At 42.1% G+C, this 17,463-nt stretch overlaps 1 protein-coding gene across 1 annotated transcript in view; it reads right to left on the reverse strand.

Moving 5' to 3' along the window:
* The window catches only part of PTPN13 (protein tyrosine phosphatase non-receptor type 13), a gene marked incomplete at both ends in the record, with an annotated part of 84,248 nt that overhangs the window by 41,897 nt on the left and 24,888 nt on the right, over positions 1–17,463 (reverse strand). Inside the window, 3 exons of the mRNA XM_079534532.1 lie at positions 2,692–2,791; positions 4,619–4,714; positions 12,796–13,359. Coding sequence (XP_079390658.1) covers positions 2,692–2,791; positions 4,619–4,714; positions 12,796–13,359 — 760 coding nt within the window. The remainder of the gene's footprint in view (positions 1–2,691; positions 2,792–4,618; positions 4,715–12,795; positions 13,360–17,463) is intronic.

Raw genomic sequence — 17,463 nt, forward strand, 5'->3', positions numbered from 1 at the left:
CTGGGGGTTATAAGGACAGAGACTGTCCAACCAAAAAGACTTGGATACACTGGTAGATGGCAAGCTGGACACGAGCCAGCAATGTGCATTCACAGCCCAGAAAGCCAACCATATCCTGGGCTGCATCCAAAGAAGCGCGGTCAGCAGAAAGGGAGGTGATCCTGCCCCTCTACTCTGTACTGATGAGGCCTCACCTGGAGTACGTCTGGATCTGGAGTCCTCAGTATGGGAGAGACATGGACCTGTTAGATTGCATCCAGAGGAGGGCCACAAAAACGATCCAAGGGAACACCACTTTTATAGGGACAGGCTGAGAGAGCCGAGACTGTTCAAGCATGGAGAAGAGAAAGCTCAGTGATTCTGTGATTCTGTGACCTGATAATGGGCTTTCAATATGCAAAAGGGGGCTATAAAAAAAGAAGGGGACCGACTCTTCAGCAGGGTCTGTTGTGACAGGACAAGGGGGAATGGTTTCAAACTAAAAAAGAGTAGATTTAGACTGGATACAAGAAAGAATTTTTTTATACAAGGGTGATGTTGAAGCACTCACACAGTTGTCCATAGACGTAGTAAAAGCTCCATCCTTGGAGACATTCAAGGTCAGTCTGGATGGAGCTCTGATCTAACTGCAAATGTCCCTAACTGCAAATGTTCATCACAGGGAAGTTGGACTAGATGATCTTTAAGGGTCCTCTCCAACTCAAATGATTCCACGATTTGCCAGTGTTACATGCATTCCAACCACCAAAGAAGTATTCACCCAACTAAGCAATGCTTAAATACTTTTCCACTACAAGAAAAGCCATTACATATATTTGCCAACACACATACTTCTAAACAATTTACAGTTTTCAGGCACAGTGCAAGTGTTAAGAAAGCAATGCATCATCTCAGCAGACCAAGTAATGCTTCCAAGTCACCTTTCTTTTGCTAATCTGCACTCCCCTCACAGATCATCTTAGACCCTGGCTCACTCAGATGCATTCAGGGCATGTAATGCAGTGTAGGAAGCACATGTTCCTTCATTTTAATCTCCATAGTCAGAGCATGGCTCTTAGCCCTTCTCACTGCACAGCACCCTGCAGGCCAAAATAACATAGGCACATCCCCTGACTGAAGAATGATCCTGGGATGGAACAAAGCATTTTGACAGTTTTAAGGGAACTGATGTTTGTGGCTGTAAGCCCCAACTATCACGTTTTATAGAGAGAGCTGACCTTGGTAGTTTATCTTGTTTTTGCAAAGACTAGTTTTGCAAGCAGGTGTTCCACTTGGGCTCTGCATCACACATTGGCCGCGTGGGTGCAGCATGCAGGTGTAAAAAACCATGCAGACCCTGGGGAGAATAAAAGCAGAAGAGAGTCTGCGGTGGAAGAGAGAAGAAAAGTGCACTCTGAAGCAGGGGTCGCCTGCTGGCACTACCAGCATCTTCTCTCTCCTTTTCAGCAGTTCGCAATTCTCTCAAGGGTTGGTAAGTAAAAGTACACTTGCTTAGGGAGTTTCTGCTTCCAGCTCATGGGGATTATCTAAAATGGACGCCTGTATGTGTGTGAGGGTGTGTATGTTGAGTGGAACCGTGGAACTCAACGTGGAACCTGTAGCCATCTGTACTGCTCTGAGTGCATGGTTTGCTTGCCTCTGCTCCTGAGACATCCTGTCTCTCAGATTCAAGTGTACTCTGAAACACCATGATAAAAAGTTATAAATATCCTAAAATATTGAGCCCTCATTCCCCTGAGCCATCCCAAACAAAACAGAAGGCTGTTGAGATGGCTGTTATTGCTGCAGTGAAGAAAGGAAACATATCCCAGCCTCCCATTTCCACAATAAAAGCAATTTCAATCATTTTGGTCAAGTACTGCAAGGTAACTCAGCATCTGACAGAGACAAAAAAACCATTTTCCATCTAAGAGGTCCATGTCTGAAAGATGTTCAAACACTTACGATAGAGGCACTCACAGAACCCAGCAGGTATGGTCAGAGCAGCTGTTGCTGTACTAAGGCGTAGTACAAAGTAGAACTCACTTTATAAAGCAGTACTGATGAACAGGATTTGTAAAATAAATTAAAAAAAAACAAAAAACACAACAATGTATAGATTTAATATCCAATATATATAATGGTAAAAGGCAGTTCAGAAAGCAGAAGTTGTTACTAAATGGGCCTACCTAGTCAGTGCTAAGGTTACACAAAAGCAAAAAGACAATAATGCAACACCAACAGAAACCAAGTGCTTGTCAATGAAGCAACTACACGGACAGGGCTTATTTTAAAGCAATTATATATTATACTTCCATTATTAAGTGTGCACACTACAAAATAATACTTACTGATATCAATACTTTCTAAAACTTTTAGAAAAGTATAATCAAAATACAAATGATTTCAGTATTTTCAAGCAGTACACAAGCTCTGACCTTTATCAGATATAGCATTAAGACTGAGTGCAATCCTGTCTTGAATAAATATAGGATCTGAGTTTAGACTCCCAGCTGATATAGTTACCTCTGTATGACAGTTAATGGTGAGACTTCTTCTGATTGCAGTATGCAATTATGAAATGCTTTTAGTGTCCAACGTGCAGTTTACTAATGTTACACAGAAGCCCATGAAAAATTTGCTCGCAGATTTACAGTGATTTCTCTGATAGAGACTGAACATTCCAAGACACATTGCCTTCACATGGCTTACCTTGCCCTCTGAGAATGAGCTTGACTCGACGTGGAGATATCATCAGCACCTGGCAAAGCAGTACTGGCATCATCTCTCTTGAATCCCTCATTTCTTCTCACTGGCAAACCAAAACAAATTAGTATAGGACTGGGCAACAAAGCATAAGGAGCAATCCCATCTAAAATTAAGGACTTAGCAGAGATTAATTAGATTTTCATCAAAGACAACTTAGGGGGAATCTGGTTTCTATGTTCCTGATATTAGACACGCAACCATTATGCAGTCATTTCAGTTCTCAGAGATCTTACTGCTTCCTCCAATGAAGGTAACAATACCACAAGCTCTTTGAGGAAGAAGACTAAGGCAAGACTAATTAAAAAAAAAAAAAAAAAAAAAAAAAAAAACAAGAAAACCCCAGTCAATCAAAACCACAAAACCGCACACAAATGCAGACACATCTTTGCAGCATGCAATGTTTTTTTTTCAGTCGCAAAGACACCATAAAAAACTGCTCAGGAGCAGAATCAGAGCAGCTAGGTAAGGCACGGTGCTACAGTTCACAGGAAGGGAAGTAGGAAACCAGAATATTGCTGAGCTACTGTGTTTAATTTCTGTCTCTGAAATCTGACACTTTTCTATGATTTATGAAATAGTGGTCATTCTTTCCTCTTTTTGGTAATAGACTTAGTTGCTTTCCTGTTGACAAGTCATCTCTTTTGCTGATAAGTCCTCTGCAGCAGCACTGGGATTCTACGCTTAGAATGTGATTTTGCAAAGCATTTTGCTTTTGTCTCTGATTGTACCCACAATGAACAAAGGCAGCAGGAGGGCTCTTGGTCATGCAGACTTTGAAATTGTTCTTTACATTACAGCTGTTTTGCTGAACCCAGCAGTGCAGGCAACCAAAAGTAGCTCTCTCTCACCAGTACAGACCTCAGAAATTTTTGGCTTTGGGCAGATATTGTCAAGCAGCCTGGTCCGAATGGCAAGACATGGAACCAAAGTGAGTTACAGGAGCCGTGCCTCGAGACCAAGACTGTTACTTGCTGCTTGCTTCTACTTCCTAGGCTCTGGCTCAGCATTTAGGAGGATGACAGCCAAAAACATGAGGAAAGCTGAGAGTGGTGTGTACAGAGGCTGGGTGAGCAGCGCATACAGAACACACACAGAGCAGCTGTACTCATTTTTCTTGGCTATTGTTTTCTTTTTACATTTTGATAAAATGGTTCATCTCCACCACTTGCTATGACTTTGCCAAGCCAGTTATTGGATTCATCCTCTGTGCTCCTCTTGACGTCTTTTCACCATTTTAGCACTTCTCCAAAGAACATCTCAAGCATTTTTTTACACGCTGTGCTGCCATGGTGGGAAGGAAATCCCTCCTGCTATTTCTCAATGAAAAGCAATTCACACCATCTCCTGCTTTGCCAAGCCACTGATTTTGTAGAACTTACATGCACTTCTCACATAAGTAGATATTTTTTAATTACACCAAAATTTTTGGTTTATAAATTATCAACTATTTCATCCTCACAGAGAAGCCTTCTGAAGACCAAATAATTAAAGCATACATGTTCTATATAAAGCTTTTGCAATTTACTAGAATTGTACGCCAGCAACAGCTTGATTGTTTTTGTGCCTGGGAAGGCTGCATGCCATTTAGATCAAGTCCTCCAGGGAATTTAACCATTTCCACCTATTCCTGACAAGTTCTCTTTCAGAATGTGAAATGTCAAACTCATTTCTGCACAGACTGCCAACTGTGCTGAATTGTATGCAATTATGTAATTACATGAGATCATCTTACAACTTCAGACTAGTGGTAATTACCAAGCCTCCTACTACAGATTTAGACTTCCCTCATCTTTTTTCTTTTGTTTTTCTTCAAACAATTTTCTTCACTTTTTTTTTCCTGTTCTGTTATTTTTTTAAGCAGATAACTTACCTTGCCTGAAATCTGCTTCTGAAGAAATAATGGATGGACTTTCACTCGAAGTACTGTAAACATCGCTGTGGTATGATTTGTACCTTCTCAGAGGCTCTGAAAGTTGAAATAAGGCTATCAGAATAGTAAGAGAACAACAGTTCTAATGTAGAATCAAACACAGTGCAATGAAATATGCTCTGTTCTCAGTGTTTTAAATGCCTCTCTGTGCTTAGGGAGCATGAAAGCCTAGGACACCTGGCTTGGTGAATCCACAGGGCTGCTTCCACAGCCCAGGATTCTGGGGACTGCTGGCCTTCTCCTGGCTGCTTGGGGAGATCCATTCCTCATAACTCCCTCTCAGAATTACTCCCGAGTTAAAACTGATGGTTAAAACCCAAAATACTCACCTAACAAAGAGAAACAACCAAAAGGCAGAACAAAACCAACCTCTACCACCCAACCCCAAAGTGATGTACATGTCTGTGCACACCTTTCATGTGTGGAACGCGACAACCGCAGCCCAGCCCCTGGTTCCTTCTCTATGAAAGAGGAAAAACCCTCACAGCAAGAAAGCGGGAACTGGAAAATTATAATTCACTCACGTTTGACAACCGAAAAAAAATATCTTAACAATCAATTAATGAGTCTCTCCAGGACTTTTACTGAACCAGAACAAACTGCATTTGAAGAGAAATCAGAACAACACAGCCTCAACTGCTCCCATCGGTGGATTCTTCAACATACTGAAGCAAAGGAGGCAGTGGAAAATCCATGGTATTTGCAACAACCTCCCAGAACATTCTCGCATGCAGGCCAGTGAAAAACCACACAGTGTTTCTAAGCAGGAAAGAAATAAAACAAAAAAGCCTCCACCGTTTACCACTTCAGGATATCTCTCCAGTTGTCCTTTCCAGAAGGCCTTTGGCCCACATAAAGGTAACATTCTAACAGCTGTAGATACAAATGCAAAGCAAGGCAATAAAAAATGGAAAGGTTGGAATACAAAATGCTGAGCAATGGGGCAGGCAGCAGAAGCAGATTTGAAGTTACTCCAGAGTACAGCTGGAAGAGATGTTAACCCAGTGGTACATCTTCTGAGAGACAATTGTTAACAATGAGATTATTATACAGAAATAACAAAAACATCTTTTCTGTTTTACCCAGTGCTGTTGAAAATACAACCAGAAAATAGAGCTCTTTTCTAACACAAATTCAGTTAATTTTGCTTCCCCCCTTCTAGAATGGAGTAAGAAAACCAAACCACATGAAACTAACAAAGAACCCACACATAATGGTGAAATGGAACAACTTTACTTCTTCTAGGGATGGCATGACGCAGTTAAAAAAAAAAAAAGAGAGAGAGAAAAAAAAAAGATATGAAGGAAAGGGGCAAAAACCAAAAACCTCCAGTATGAAAAATGTTCTTACGGAAAACCAGTTATTTGCTGTTTAGAAAGGAAGAAATTGAGCTCAGTTGGCAAGCTAAGATGCCTTGCTTGGGAACTAGGAGCAGCTTTTCTTCAGCAGGGCAAGCACTCTACCTTGCAAATCCAGCACTAAAATCCCCTCCCCTTTCACAACTGTTACTTCAGCACCCTGGATTTTAATGCAAAGAAATTCACCATCAACCTAGCCATTACTTGACTAAATAGGGAAACAAAGCCCAAATTTGGTAGAGAGCCTTTTGCTGTGTTTTGTTACAATGCTCCCACCCCTTCAAACAAAGCATCCACCCTACCACAATACAGCAGTTACAGTGCAGAAACACTTAAATGAAAGTAGATCTCCTCTTTCCCAGCAGTTTTATTGACTGCTGATTTTGCAAGTCTGCTGGCTGGCTTTGATGCAAGAGGAAAGGAAGGGCACAATAAAGTACAACAGGAGATTTTGAGCAGATCTTTTTTCCACTCAGTCAGCAGCTGGGCTTCCTGAACAACACACAAACTGTGCCTCCAGCCCGCTCCTTTGAGACATGGCGTTCTGCACAAAATCCATGTAAAACTTTAAATCAGGAGCCCTGAGCTGAGCTCCCAAGCCAAGGAGCATGCAGTCAGAGTCCTGATCTGATTGCTGTGGGGCATTCTCTCATTGGCAGCAGCTCCCGGCTCTCAGCTGTTAATGTGATATATGCACACATCCTGACCACATCAGATCTTTGCCAGGGGCACAGACAGAACGTGCAGGGCAGACCAGCAAGCACTGGATTCAATACTGATGTTACCACACCTGCTGTGCTTGGAAAAACTCACTAAATAACTCATGCTGCCTTCTTTCCTCAGCACATCCTCTTTAATTCTAACACATCACACTGAGATTTAACTTCAGACAAGACACATGGATCTTGGCCAAACCAAACTCCTTCTAAATAAGGGCTGGCCTCCAAAGGTCACGAGCCCTGACTCTGGGATCGAGGTAAAGTTCGACTCTTCATGCAATAGTTACAAAAAAAAGAATGAGCTTCCAGCCCAGTTGGTGGGAAGACGAAAGATGAAATCCGCAGCAGCAAATGAAGGGAATAAAGAACTTCTCTCCATGACCATAGCTTTCCCCAGGACTTTTTTTTTTTAACAAACCTTGCTGTTTCACACCTGGTGACTAAGGAGAGAGCATAGGATTGATTTAACTCCTAGAAATATCAAACACACTGTTCAAAACTTATTCTACCAACAGCTTTTCCTATATATCACACCGTTAGGTGACAGTCTCTTAACAAAACACCCTAGGTCATTCCATACCTTAGTGGAAAAAAAAATAATGAAACAAACACAAAAACTACCTCTGAATTTCAGTACATTCTAAGAATCCATGACTACAACATCCATATAAAACTTGTGATCCAACCAAAGCTAGCACCAGGTACCACCCAACGCAGGGTGAGCAAAGAACTCAGGCCGTGTTGCTCAGTGCTGAAGTGGTACTTTTCCCACCTCCCCACAGAAAGCAGCAGAGCACAACCCCACAGACCTCACCTAGCACAAAATAACAAAAGGCAGTATTTGTGCAGGGCAAGGCATGCGAGCCCAGACACGTCACTACAGAAAGTCTTGTCCCAGCCAACTGCAACAGAAATCAGAACCGCATTCAACTTGGAATGCCATTATCCCGAGCACATGACTCACATTAGATACACTGGTTTTCAAATACATGTTATTGCAAAATTATGACTGGTTGTACAGAGAAGGAAAAGGACTGAGACAACGTCAGAGTTAAAGGAGTAGTTTTGTGAAAAGGTGCTAGTCTGCTCTGTGGGTTGTAGAGGTAAGCGTCTTTGTTAGCAGAGTTTCATTATAGTATCATTAACAGTCCTTTGAGGAGGGCTGGGATGTGCTTCCCTCACAAGGGTTTAGCAAATAGGTTGGAGTCATGTTCACCCTTCTTTTTCCTCTTTCCATCTAATCAAGCTTCAATGACCTTACGCAAGGCAGAACAGCACAGGTGCAGGTGGGAAGAGTATGGAGACCCAGTCTGAATTCCTAGTGAGGATCCATCTGGACAAACAGCCATGGGAAGAAATATGTTCCTCTGGGGCAGCAGTCTCAACCCTTGTTTTTAATACACAGTTGCCACACTCTGAACAGAAAAGCTGTACTGAGCATACCAACCACGTCACCACTCTGACCGCTCAGAGAACCTAATGGTCATCTGGTAGGCAAGGTCCGGCACCATCTGGGTGACAGGCAGGAGCAGAGCTGTGTAGAACTGCCAGTCCCACACATTTCCAGGGCCAGAAGGGGGAAGGGCAGCAAGAATTCGGTGCCTTCCACCATCTTTTTTCTGGACCTTGATCACACCATCCAGGACGAGGCGTGCGCGCACACTACACACACTCTCATACGCTGGCTGTAAGTATGACAAACACAGTCTGCTTCGGTTTTTGTTTGTTCTTAAATGTTTTGTTAGACTGAGATAATCCCAAACCTGTTCCCAGACAGTGCGAGCTGCTGCAGATGTGACAGCAGATAACACCTGCCACTCTGCAGGGCAGTGATGGGATTACAAGGTCTGTTTTATACCTGATGCCAGAACACTTGAACTTTAGACTGTGACATAAATTTTCTTTCATGAAAACCCAACTTCCATAGGCTTGGTATAATTTATGATTGAAGTTTTTCCTTAGGTTAAAGCAGTTCATTATCCCACCCTTCAGCTTCACAGCCGTGATCTGTGATCACTGTTCAAGCTGAACTCGGTCCACACCGGACATACCAACCACATGACAAACTCATCGCACCACCACTGCATTTAAATCACCCTACAGCACAGTGATGGTAAGACATGTGTCAGCTGAGCCTCCGTTTGCTTCCACACGCATACTGTGATCATTACTGCGCATTTCCCCTACTTCACCTACAGAATAATTGAGTAAATACAATCCAGCTGAAAGAAGTGTGCATTTCACTGGATTCACAGAGATGAGTTTGTAGGGAAGCTGTTCCTCTTCTGTGCTAAACCCCATCTCCCACTTCATCACTTCTCCAGCAGCTTCCAATTCCAGTCTCTCACGTGCATGCACTGTCTGCAGACATCTTTCCTCATTCACAAATGCAGCTTCAAACTATGGGAGTCTTTAAAATCTGGAACATGTGGAGTACCCCCAGACATCCACCCCTTGTTCCCAATCCAAACACAGCAGCCATGACATGGAAGCTTTATAAATGGGGTCCGGATGAGTCTGCACAGGAATTAACACTTGGTGAGATAAACACACCTGTGAAGCAAAGGCTGATCTCTGGAGGCACAGAACACTACTGTCTGCTCTTGTTGACTCCATAGAGAAAGCAGCAGTAAGCCAAGAAAAAAATCTTCCTTTCAGTAGGAAAAATCAAACGTAAAAAGAGAGAGGGATAAAACCAAACTGAGGCTCTGGAACTCACATGGCTCCAACTGCAAAATCTTTTAACAAAGTCTTGGGAATATTCCCAAACCACCCCCACATCCCCACCCCTGTAGTCACATTCCAAAGCTTCATCAAGATCCAGTTTCTGTTATCCTCCCCTATTCCTCCTCTCGTCTGCTATTTGCTGCACAGCCAGCCCTGTAGCATTGCCCTCAAACCAGGTCATGTGCCCCTGCACCAGGACATGGCAATCCTTGCTCCCTGTTCCCTCATGTAAAAGACGGAACGTATTTTCTCTCTAAGCAGAGATGTCGCCAAGGGTGCCAAGGAAAAACTGCCAGGGTTTAAGAGAACAACAGAATCAGCTCATTTGGTACCGATAATTGCTCGGTTTTAATTAAGCTCCCCACAACTCTGTTACAAAAATAGGAATGAACAATCACAGATGAGACACAGCACTTATTCTTCCATTTCTTGGCATGATTAAAGTACATTTTGGAATCTGCTCTGAGTGTTCAGAATTGGCTGCTGTATCCCTGAACCGGATAGCAGTCCTCTGCTCTTCCCCTCCCACCTTCTGGCACCGAAGAAAAGTCCCAAACTTTCCTTAGCATACAGCACATAAACACAATGCAGAAGAAGAACACAAAGACAGCAGTTCGTCAGCACCCGAGGCATCCCGGCTGCAGATTACAGTGCAGTATGGATGTTCAGTAGCTCACTACAAACAACCCCACTACAGCACAGCTGTAATTAAAGCTCTGTCATTCTTTCCACTATAAACACTACTTTTCATGAGTTTATAATTTAGGTTGTAAAATCTGCTCTGAGTGCAAGCTTGGTGTACTGGAGCCTGAGCATGAGAACATTCTTTTTTTCCAAGACAGCCAGCTCCTCAAGGCCTTGTGAATAACAAAACAGTTTGCCAGCTCAACCCAAAATAAGTTAAGGGAGAAATAAGCCACGTGTCACTTAAATTCCTATGTAGATTGAAGAGGGAACTTATATCTGGCATACCAAGTCGAATGCCATTTTACAGTTCAGAAACTGAAAAACAAGTTACAGCTGCAGGCAGGCCTTACTCAAATCTAACATGCAACCTTGACCTGGGTTCGGCTGGACTGCAAATGGCCCCACCACATCACCAAAGAGGGAGATAACCTCTGCACTGCTGAGCCCAGCCCCAGGCTGGCTCCCATGGCTCCTAGTCCATCCCACAATTCCATGCTGGAGCAGAACCTTCACTGCTGACAACCAATCTGTTGGAACACCTTGTTCTGCTGCTCCTCCTTCCTTCTTTCCAAAGTTAACCATACGAGGTGGTGGTGGTGCTGTATTAGCCTTCCAATCCAAGCCATTCTGTGATTCTATGATTCTAATTCCTATATAAAAAAACCATTACCTATTCATTGTCCTAAAACACCTCCTCTAATTAAAATATCACATTCACAGTCTGCTATTGGCTCCCAACTTATAAGTAGAGAAAAATGGAGAATCTAAAATAAAGCTCTAAAATAAAGCTCATGGAACTCTAACTACAACACAAGAGTGAAAGGCATCTTCTTCTTCTATCAAGAACAGAAAAGAATATTGCAGTCCAGCTATATCTGTTGAGAAAGTACCTAAGACTTTTTTCTAGCAAGCAATGATTGTGAATTTCTTAGGATGGGCAGTGACTCACTGTAACTGCTTCCATCTGCCCTGTATAGATTTGTCGCTCAGCTTGTCTGACTGCAGAGCCCCAGTTCCTGGTTTGCTCACCCATTCCCCAAATGAATTGCACAGTTTCACACATCTGACCCATCTCAGATGGCAAGACACAGGAGGCCTGTTACATTCTCTGCCATTTACCAATCTGTTTGACTGAGAATGAGAAAGCCTTACTCATCAAGGGGTTCGGCCGAACTTTTGGTTTTGCTGTTGTGCAACACCAACCTGCACAAAGCTGAACTCCTGACCAACAAAGCTGGTTATCTTTGCTAATGCAGGGAGTGGCCTCCTCTTGCACTGTGTGAGGTGCCTATCTCTAAACATTTGAGGTGACTCACACATTTGATATGGTCCCCTTCAATTCCACACTCTTGAACCAAAACCACAAACATCCCCCTTTGCCACATCAGACATCTCAGTAGATAATTACAGATGGTGAAGTTCTATTCTGAACAAACAATGGTTATCTCTACAGTACTATTTCCATCTACATTCATTCCTTCACTTGATAATATAACCCTCATTAAAAGATGTCAATATGAGGACACAAAAAATCTCCATGTGTCCTTTCTGCACAATTGTTACAGCAATCACAGCAGGTTTTTAAACTGCCTATGCCTTGTCAATACTGCTCCTTTTCTCTGAAGCACAAGGCTCATGTGCATGGGAGAGAAAGAATTAACTTCCCAAGCAACCTGCAATATAGGCTTCTCCTGGAATCACGACAGGAGTGATTTTGGCAACTTCAACTCTGATAAAAGGCTTTATCATTTCTTCTTAATAGAGATGCTTCTGAGGAGGTCCTTACATCTCAGAGCAGAACAATGAGACAGAAAAAACATCACATAGTCATTATTTCTGCCATAAGACAGCCAGGTGAGTTTTCAATTGTGTGGACTTTGTACACATTAGAATAAATCACTCAACTAGCTCTGCACACACAGCTTTTCCAGCTTATACCTTAGATAAATAAGTTATATCTTCTGGCCATCAAGAACAGGTTCTGACTCGGCACTCAGTTCCAATTCAGCTGAACTATATTTATAACCCCTGAAAATCAAGTCACATATTCAAAACAAACAAAATACAGTTTCTCATTATATGGCTCCACATAAAGATGTTTTCAGAAGTTTCCACAGAAGCTTTTTTCCTCTCCCCATGTTCTTTAAATTAACCAGGGGAGCTTGCTGATAATTATTCTCACCGAGGTAAAGATCTTAACATAAACCCAAAAGAAATTACATACTTATGGGCTCAACTGGATCATCCAGAATTACACAGAGCAAAACCACAGATTTCCAGGTGACACACCTCTTTTTCTCTGGGTTATAAATCCATTCCTAATAACTGGAGAGGAATATTTCCTTTGAAGGGAAATCACTGTTGCCAATATTAATTTTTCCTAATTTCACTTGATACTAGTTGGCTTAAAGAGAGCAACTATCTTTACTGAGAAAGTAATCTGCACAAGCACTTTCATTTTTATTGGCAGCAAATGTTCTAATACTTAAATTTTACTTAAAAATAGAAGGCCAAGGTAAAATCTCAGTAGTTCCAAGAATCGCTACAAGAGAATTCAAATTTATCATGAAGAGAAATCTCTGTTTAGTGCCTGGAATAATTCAGAACATCTGAAAGGTTCACTAACCTTCTACATTCATGGCTTCCCTCAGGAGCTGCAACTTCTTCTGTCTCTCCCTTATCCTGTCAAAGGCACTCGATATTGCTGCGGAAGTTGATGTCTCAGGCACATGGCGTGTCTGGTCCAGTTTCTGAGGTCCAAAGATATCCAGTGCTATGCTCCCATCGGAGTATCTCGCTTCTTTGTTTCTGGTCATAGTAGAAGTCCGTACAGCGAAGGTCTCACACTGATGACTGTACTTGTGAGAGTCTGAAGCATGATCTCTCTCAGCTGCTTTGTTGGTCGTGCAAAGCAAGTCTGTGGAAGAAGCCCACACCTTCCGCTTGGGAGCTGCATCTGTGTGAAGGTGACTTTTGTTTTCAAACTCATTGGTTTTACATCTGTAAGGATAGAAAGAATCTTCCTGTCCCGAGTTGTAATCTGAGGAAATGCCCTGGAAAAATTCCTCCTCGCCTTGTGTTCCTCTCATGGCCAGAAATCCCATCGACTTGCTAAGCCCTTTGTTAAGCACTGTCTGTTGAGAGAAATGAGTCTTGTGTTCGTCACGTGCATCAACCACCGAAGCTTTTCCTGGAATAAGGAGACATTTCATATAAGTCATGTTATATTTAGTACACAGGAGTGCAACAAACATTATGTACTTGAAAGCACCCACTAAGCATGTATTTGACATTGACTTCGTCATGTGAAACACTGAGATAGCTACTTAAAGACTGGTTCAGTCAAAGACAAAACTCCAAGTACCTCAACTCTGAGAAACATTCCATCTTATTTCTGAAGAGCTTGAGGAAAACCAGTGCCCCTCCTAATTCAGCAATAATGTTAAGAAGTACTACTAGCTATGCACTGGAATTTGATTTCTCATTAATTCTGTTGAAGTCTGGACGAGCACCAGAAGTAGTGTGTGATGATTACTCTGAAATCAGCGACTCCTTTCACCCCTCACACCCAAACACCCAACCTGCAATTTTTAATCACCTCCAAACAAGTCTAGGTTTGTTCACAGATGTACAGATGCCTTGCAGTAGTATCAGTAGTAAGGGAAGAATGACTGTGTAGTTTGGTATTACAAAAATCCCCACTTTTCCTGTAACTTTTTTTGGTAATGACTGGTTTTGGTGATAACAGTCTCTCAATACGCTGAATGCTCCAGAACAAAAAACTGACGAAGCGTCCAAGGTCAAGACGATTCTGTGAGCCTGCACACTTAAAGTTTTGTCATAATGAGCACTGCCTCTCCTCCTTCTCACTTACCACGAAATAGCTCTCAGATTAGAAGAAATTGCCTGAGGTGGAATGTTAGCAGAGAAATGTGTATTCTCAGAAGAATACCATACCACCATCACTGAAAGGTTTTGATACTTATGTTCATCTCAGATGCAACATTTTGTAAATGCACATGCCTAATTTTACAGAACTAATTACAAGCATCAGTAATGACATTTCTTAATATTCACAGATGAACTGAAAGCCTATTACTCTTGCTAAGGCTTTCTGATCTCAGAATAAAATAATAATAACCGTTTAGAGAGTCAACTCACAAAAGAAAAAAAAAAAAATCAGTATCAGAGACTGCTATCTCCTGTAGGGAAAACTAATATATTTTGATTCTTATGCATTATTAAAATTATAAAAATCTGAAGTCTATTTTAGTAATCTACACTGTTGCAGTAGTCTACTCACAGCTCCCACTGATCAAATATATTGCATAAATTACTATGAAGTCCAGTGTTTTCAACCTGCAGAACACTCACTGCCTGACTATGGAATCTGAGCTTTCTCATGGTTTTCTCATCAAGAAAAGCCATCAGGGCTCTGTTCTGTTCAGGACCACCTAAGTACTGTCTGCCCACTCAACTGGAGATGTACAGCCTTTCCTAGAACTAGCTCCTTTCCCAATATGTTATTAATGTATACATCTTCTAAGAAAAATCTGCCTTGAAGCCCTCCTCAGAACAGAAAACAGCCTTGAGTTCAGAGTACATGAACATGCTGTGCCCTGGACCCATCCTCAGAGCTATATCTCCTATGCTCAGCAGGAGGGAGAAATCAAGGGCCACATCTAACACAGTGGGCCTGTGCTGATCTTCCTATAATTTGTCATCCTTTTGCACTCAGTTCCACTGAATAGAGGATGACATTGGTAGCTGCACTCAAAAATGCTTTAAAAACTTGTGATTTTGTACAATTGGACTCTGATACTCTATTTGAATGGGGGCTCTTTGCTTTCACTTTCTGTTTCTGTGATAGTAAGCTGAAGATAGGTGCTTAAAGAAAATCAAACCAAAATGCTCCTTGCCTTTTATCCACACACGGACATCTGATAGTAAAACATTAGGGTTCTGATTGTCCAAAAGGTGCCTTGTAAATAATTACTGTTCCTACATATTCCAGATAGTAAAAACAATAAAAGAATAAAACAAAAACGTTTGCCAATGAGAATGAATTTATCTTCCATAACAATGGGACACATCACTTCATACATTTTACAAACACAGTCCTAACATTAAACTCAATGCAAAGTATTTATCTTTGTGGCAAGACAAATCTCATGACATATCATTATCTATTATGCCACTCTCTGACCAAGCGCCTCCCACAAGGCTGGTGAATTACATGTCACATTCAAGGGCACAGTCAGGCCTTTCCGCAAACAGCCTGTCACAGTGATGTTCCCACCATCTATCCAAGGCAGTGCGACAATACCCATTTCGCAAACACATACTTCATAGTCATGCACCTCTACATCAACAACAGACAATTCTAAAAGGATTCTGATGCCAGGATTGGAGAACAAAAATTAAAAAAAGCAAAACACTTCATGATTTCAGAGCCACACCAAAACAGCAAATCAAAAGGAACAAGATCAGATCTGCTACGCACAGGTGAGAAGCAGCAGTGGATGAGCAAAGCCAGCAGTGAACAAATATAACTGGGAAGGAGCACTCTCTACACTCCACTGCAGTTCCATGGCAGTGCAGAACTCAGCCTGAGTACGGCAGAAATTGTTCTTGCTCATGCAGTGGCTCAGAAAATGCAGACTTTCTTCTTCTTGCCTTACTCACCCAACAGGGAATCCCTCATGAGGAAAAGTGAAGGCCACATGTGCTATCTCAATAGCAGTGGCTGGGAAATCACTCACTGCTGCAGCTTCCTCACTGATTCAGCTAATTGTGCAATGAGAAAGGGCATGAGGTGTCCCATCAGGAAACACTGGAGGAGAAACTTCACTTCCACACCGCCCTTCCACTCCACAGCCTGGTGATGCCTACAGGTCATTCTTCACCTCGCTTCCACACTGACCTACGTTCCCAATGTGTGGTTTTAAGCACATCACCAAAAGAAATCATGGCATGCCTTAGTATTTGCCTTTGAGACTGTAAAATTTTTGTGGACATTTTTCTTCTTTCCTTCCCCTTCTCATTCCCACTTTTGCTCTTCACCAGTCTTGGCACTTCTTCCCAACTGTGCAAGACCCATCCTTCTCAATATAATCTGATTTCACTCAGCTCCCTTCAGACGGCTTCACAGTGTCACCATGAGCTGTTTGAGAAGCATGTTTAGAAAGAGGAGAAGAAAAGACCGTGGGACAAAGGGTACAAAGCCCAAAGTTGGGCATCCTCAGAAGGATACAAACAAAACAGCAATAGGTATTTTCATGTCCACACTTTGCAGCAGCCAAGAACCCGTGCTGCCCACTGCCCCTGAACAGTGATCAATACAACAATCAGAATACAAACCTTCTCAGTGAAGAAGAAACTCAAACTGCAGGAACCAGAAAACAAAGTGAATTATTAAATCTGAAGCAACCAGCAATCATGCCAAGCTAATTCTTCCTTTTACAATAATCCTATTCCCACTCCTCCTAAACTCTACAAGCAGTACTACCACCACTGTCACAAAACCAACCACTGCAGAACTTCTACTGTTTCTTCTGGACTTGCACAACACAGTACCTCAGTGTTACCTGTATCAAAAGGTCTTCAACAACTGCAGTACATCTCTTTCTGCTTTTAGCCCCTACCTCTACCTTTCCACTGATGGTACACTTCCAGAATCACTAGTGCTTCCTTAATGCCACAGTCTTCAAAGCACCTACATAATAGATCTCTAACGTCTATTCTCAGTTGCATAGCATACACGAGTCCAAAATCATTAAGCCAGTATACAACTTACCCACTGCATTTAAATTTCAGCGTTTATGATGAAACATATGATGGCAAAAGGGAGGACTGCCAGTGAAAAATTGTATACTACAAGCATCAAAAAGAACCTATCTGCACAATTAAACTTTTACATCTTTAAATTCTAATGCCTGGCAACATTTCCATTACAAACTTCCTTTGAGAAATGGCTTCTGTTTCTAAGGGAAGCTCTTGTGACCTCTCTGAAGTCTCTTGGCTCTGGAAAAGACATCAAGCACCTCACCTGACACCACACAGGAGTTACTTTGTGCTCCAGCTCCCAGCAGTATAACAGGACAGAGAACTACTGCTCCTCATCGCAGAAAAGGGGACAGGTCAATCCAATAGCAGTTAAGATTCTACAGCATTGAAGTCCTAACAAGAAGCAGGCTTTCCCCTTCCCCAGTAACTTCTCTGTTAAAACAAACTCTCAGAATACTACCTGGGTTCTCCATTTCTCATATCGCCTGTGGGTGTTTATCTTCTACTT

The sequence above is a fragment of the Tetrao urogallus genome (assembly GCF_951394365.1).
Source record: "Tetrao urogallus genome assembly, chromosome: 4".
NCBI lineage: Eukaryota > Metazoa > Chordata > Aves > Galliformes > Phasianidae > Tetrao > Tetrao urogallus.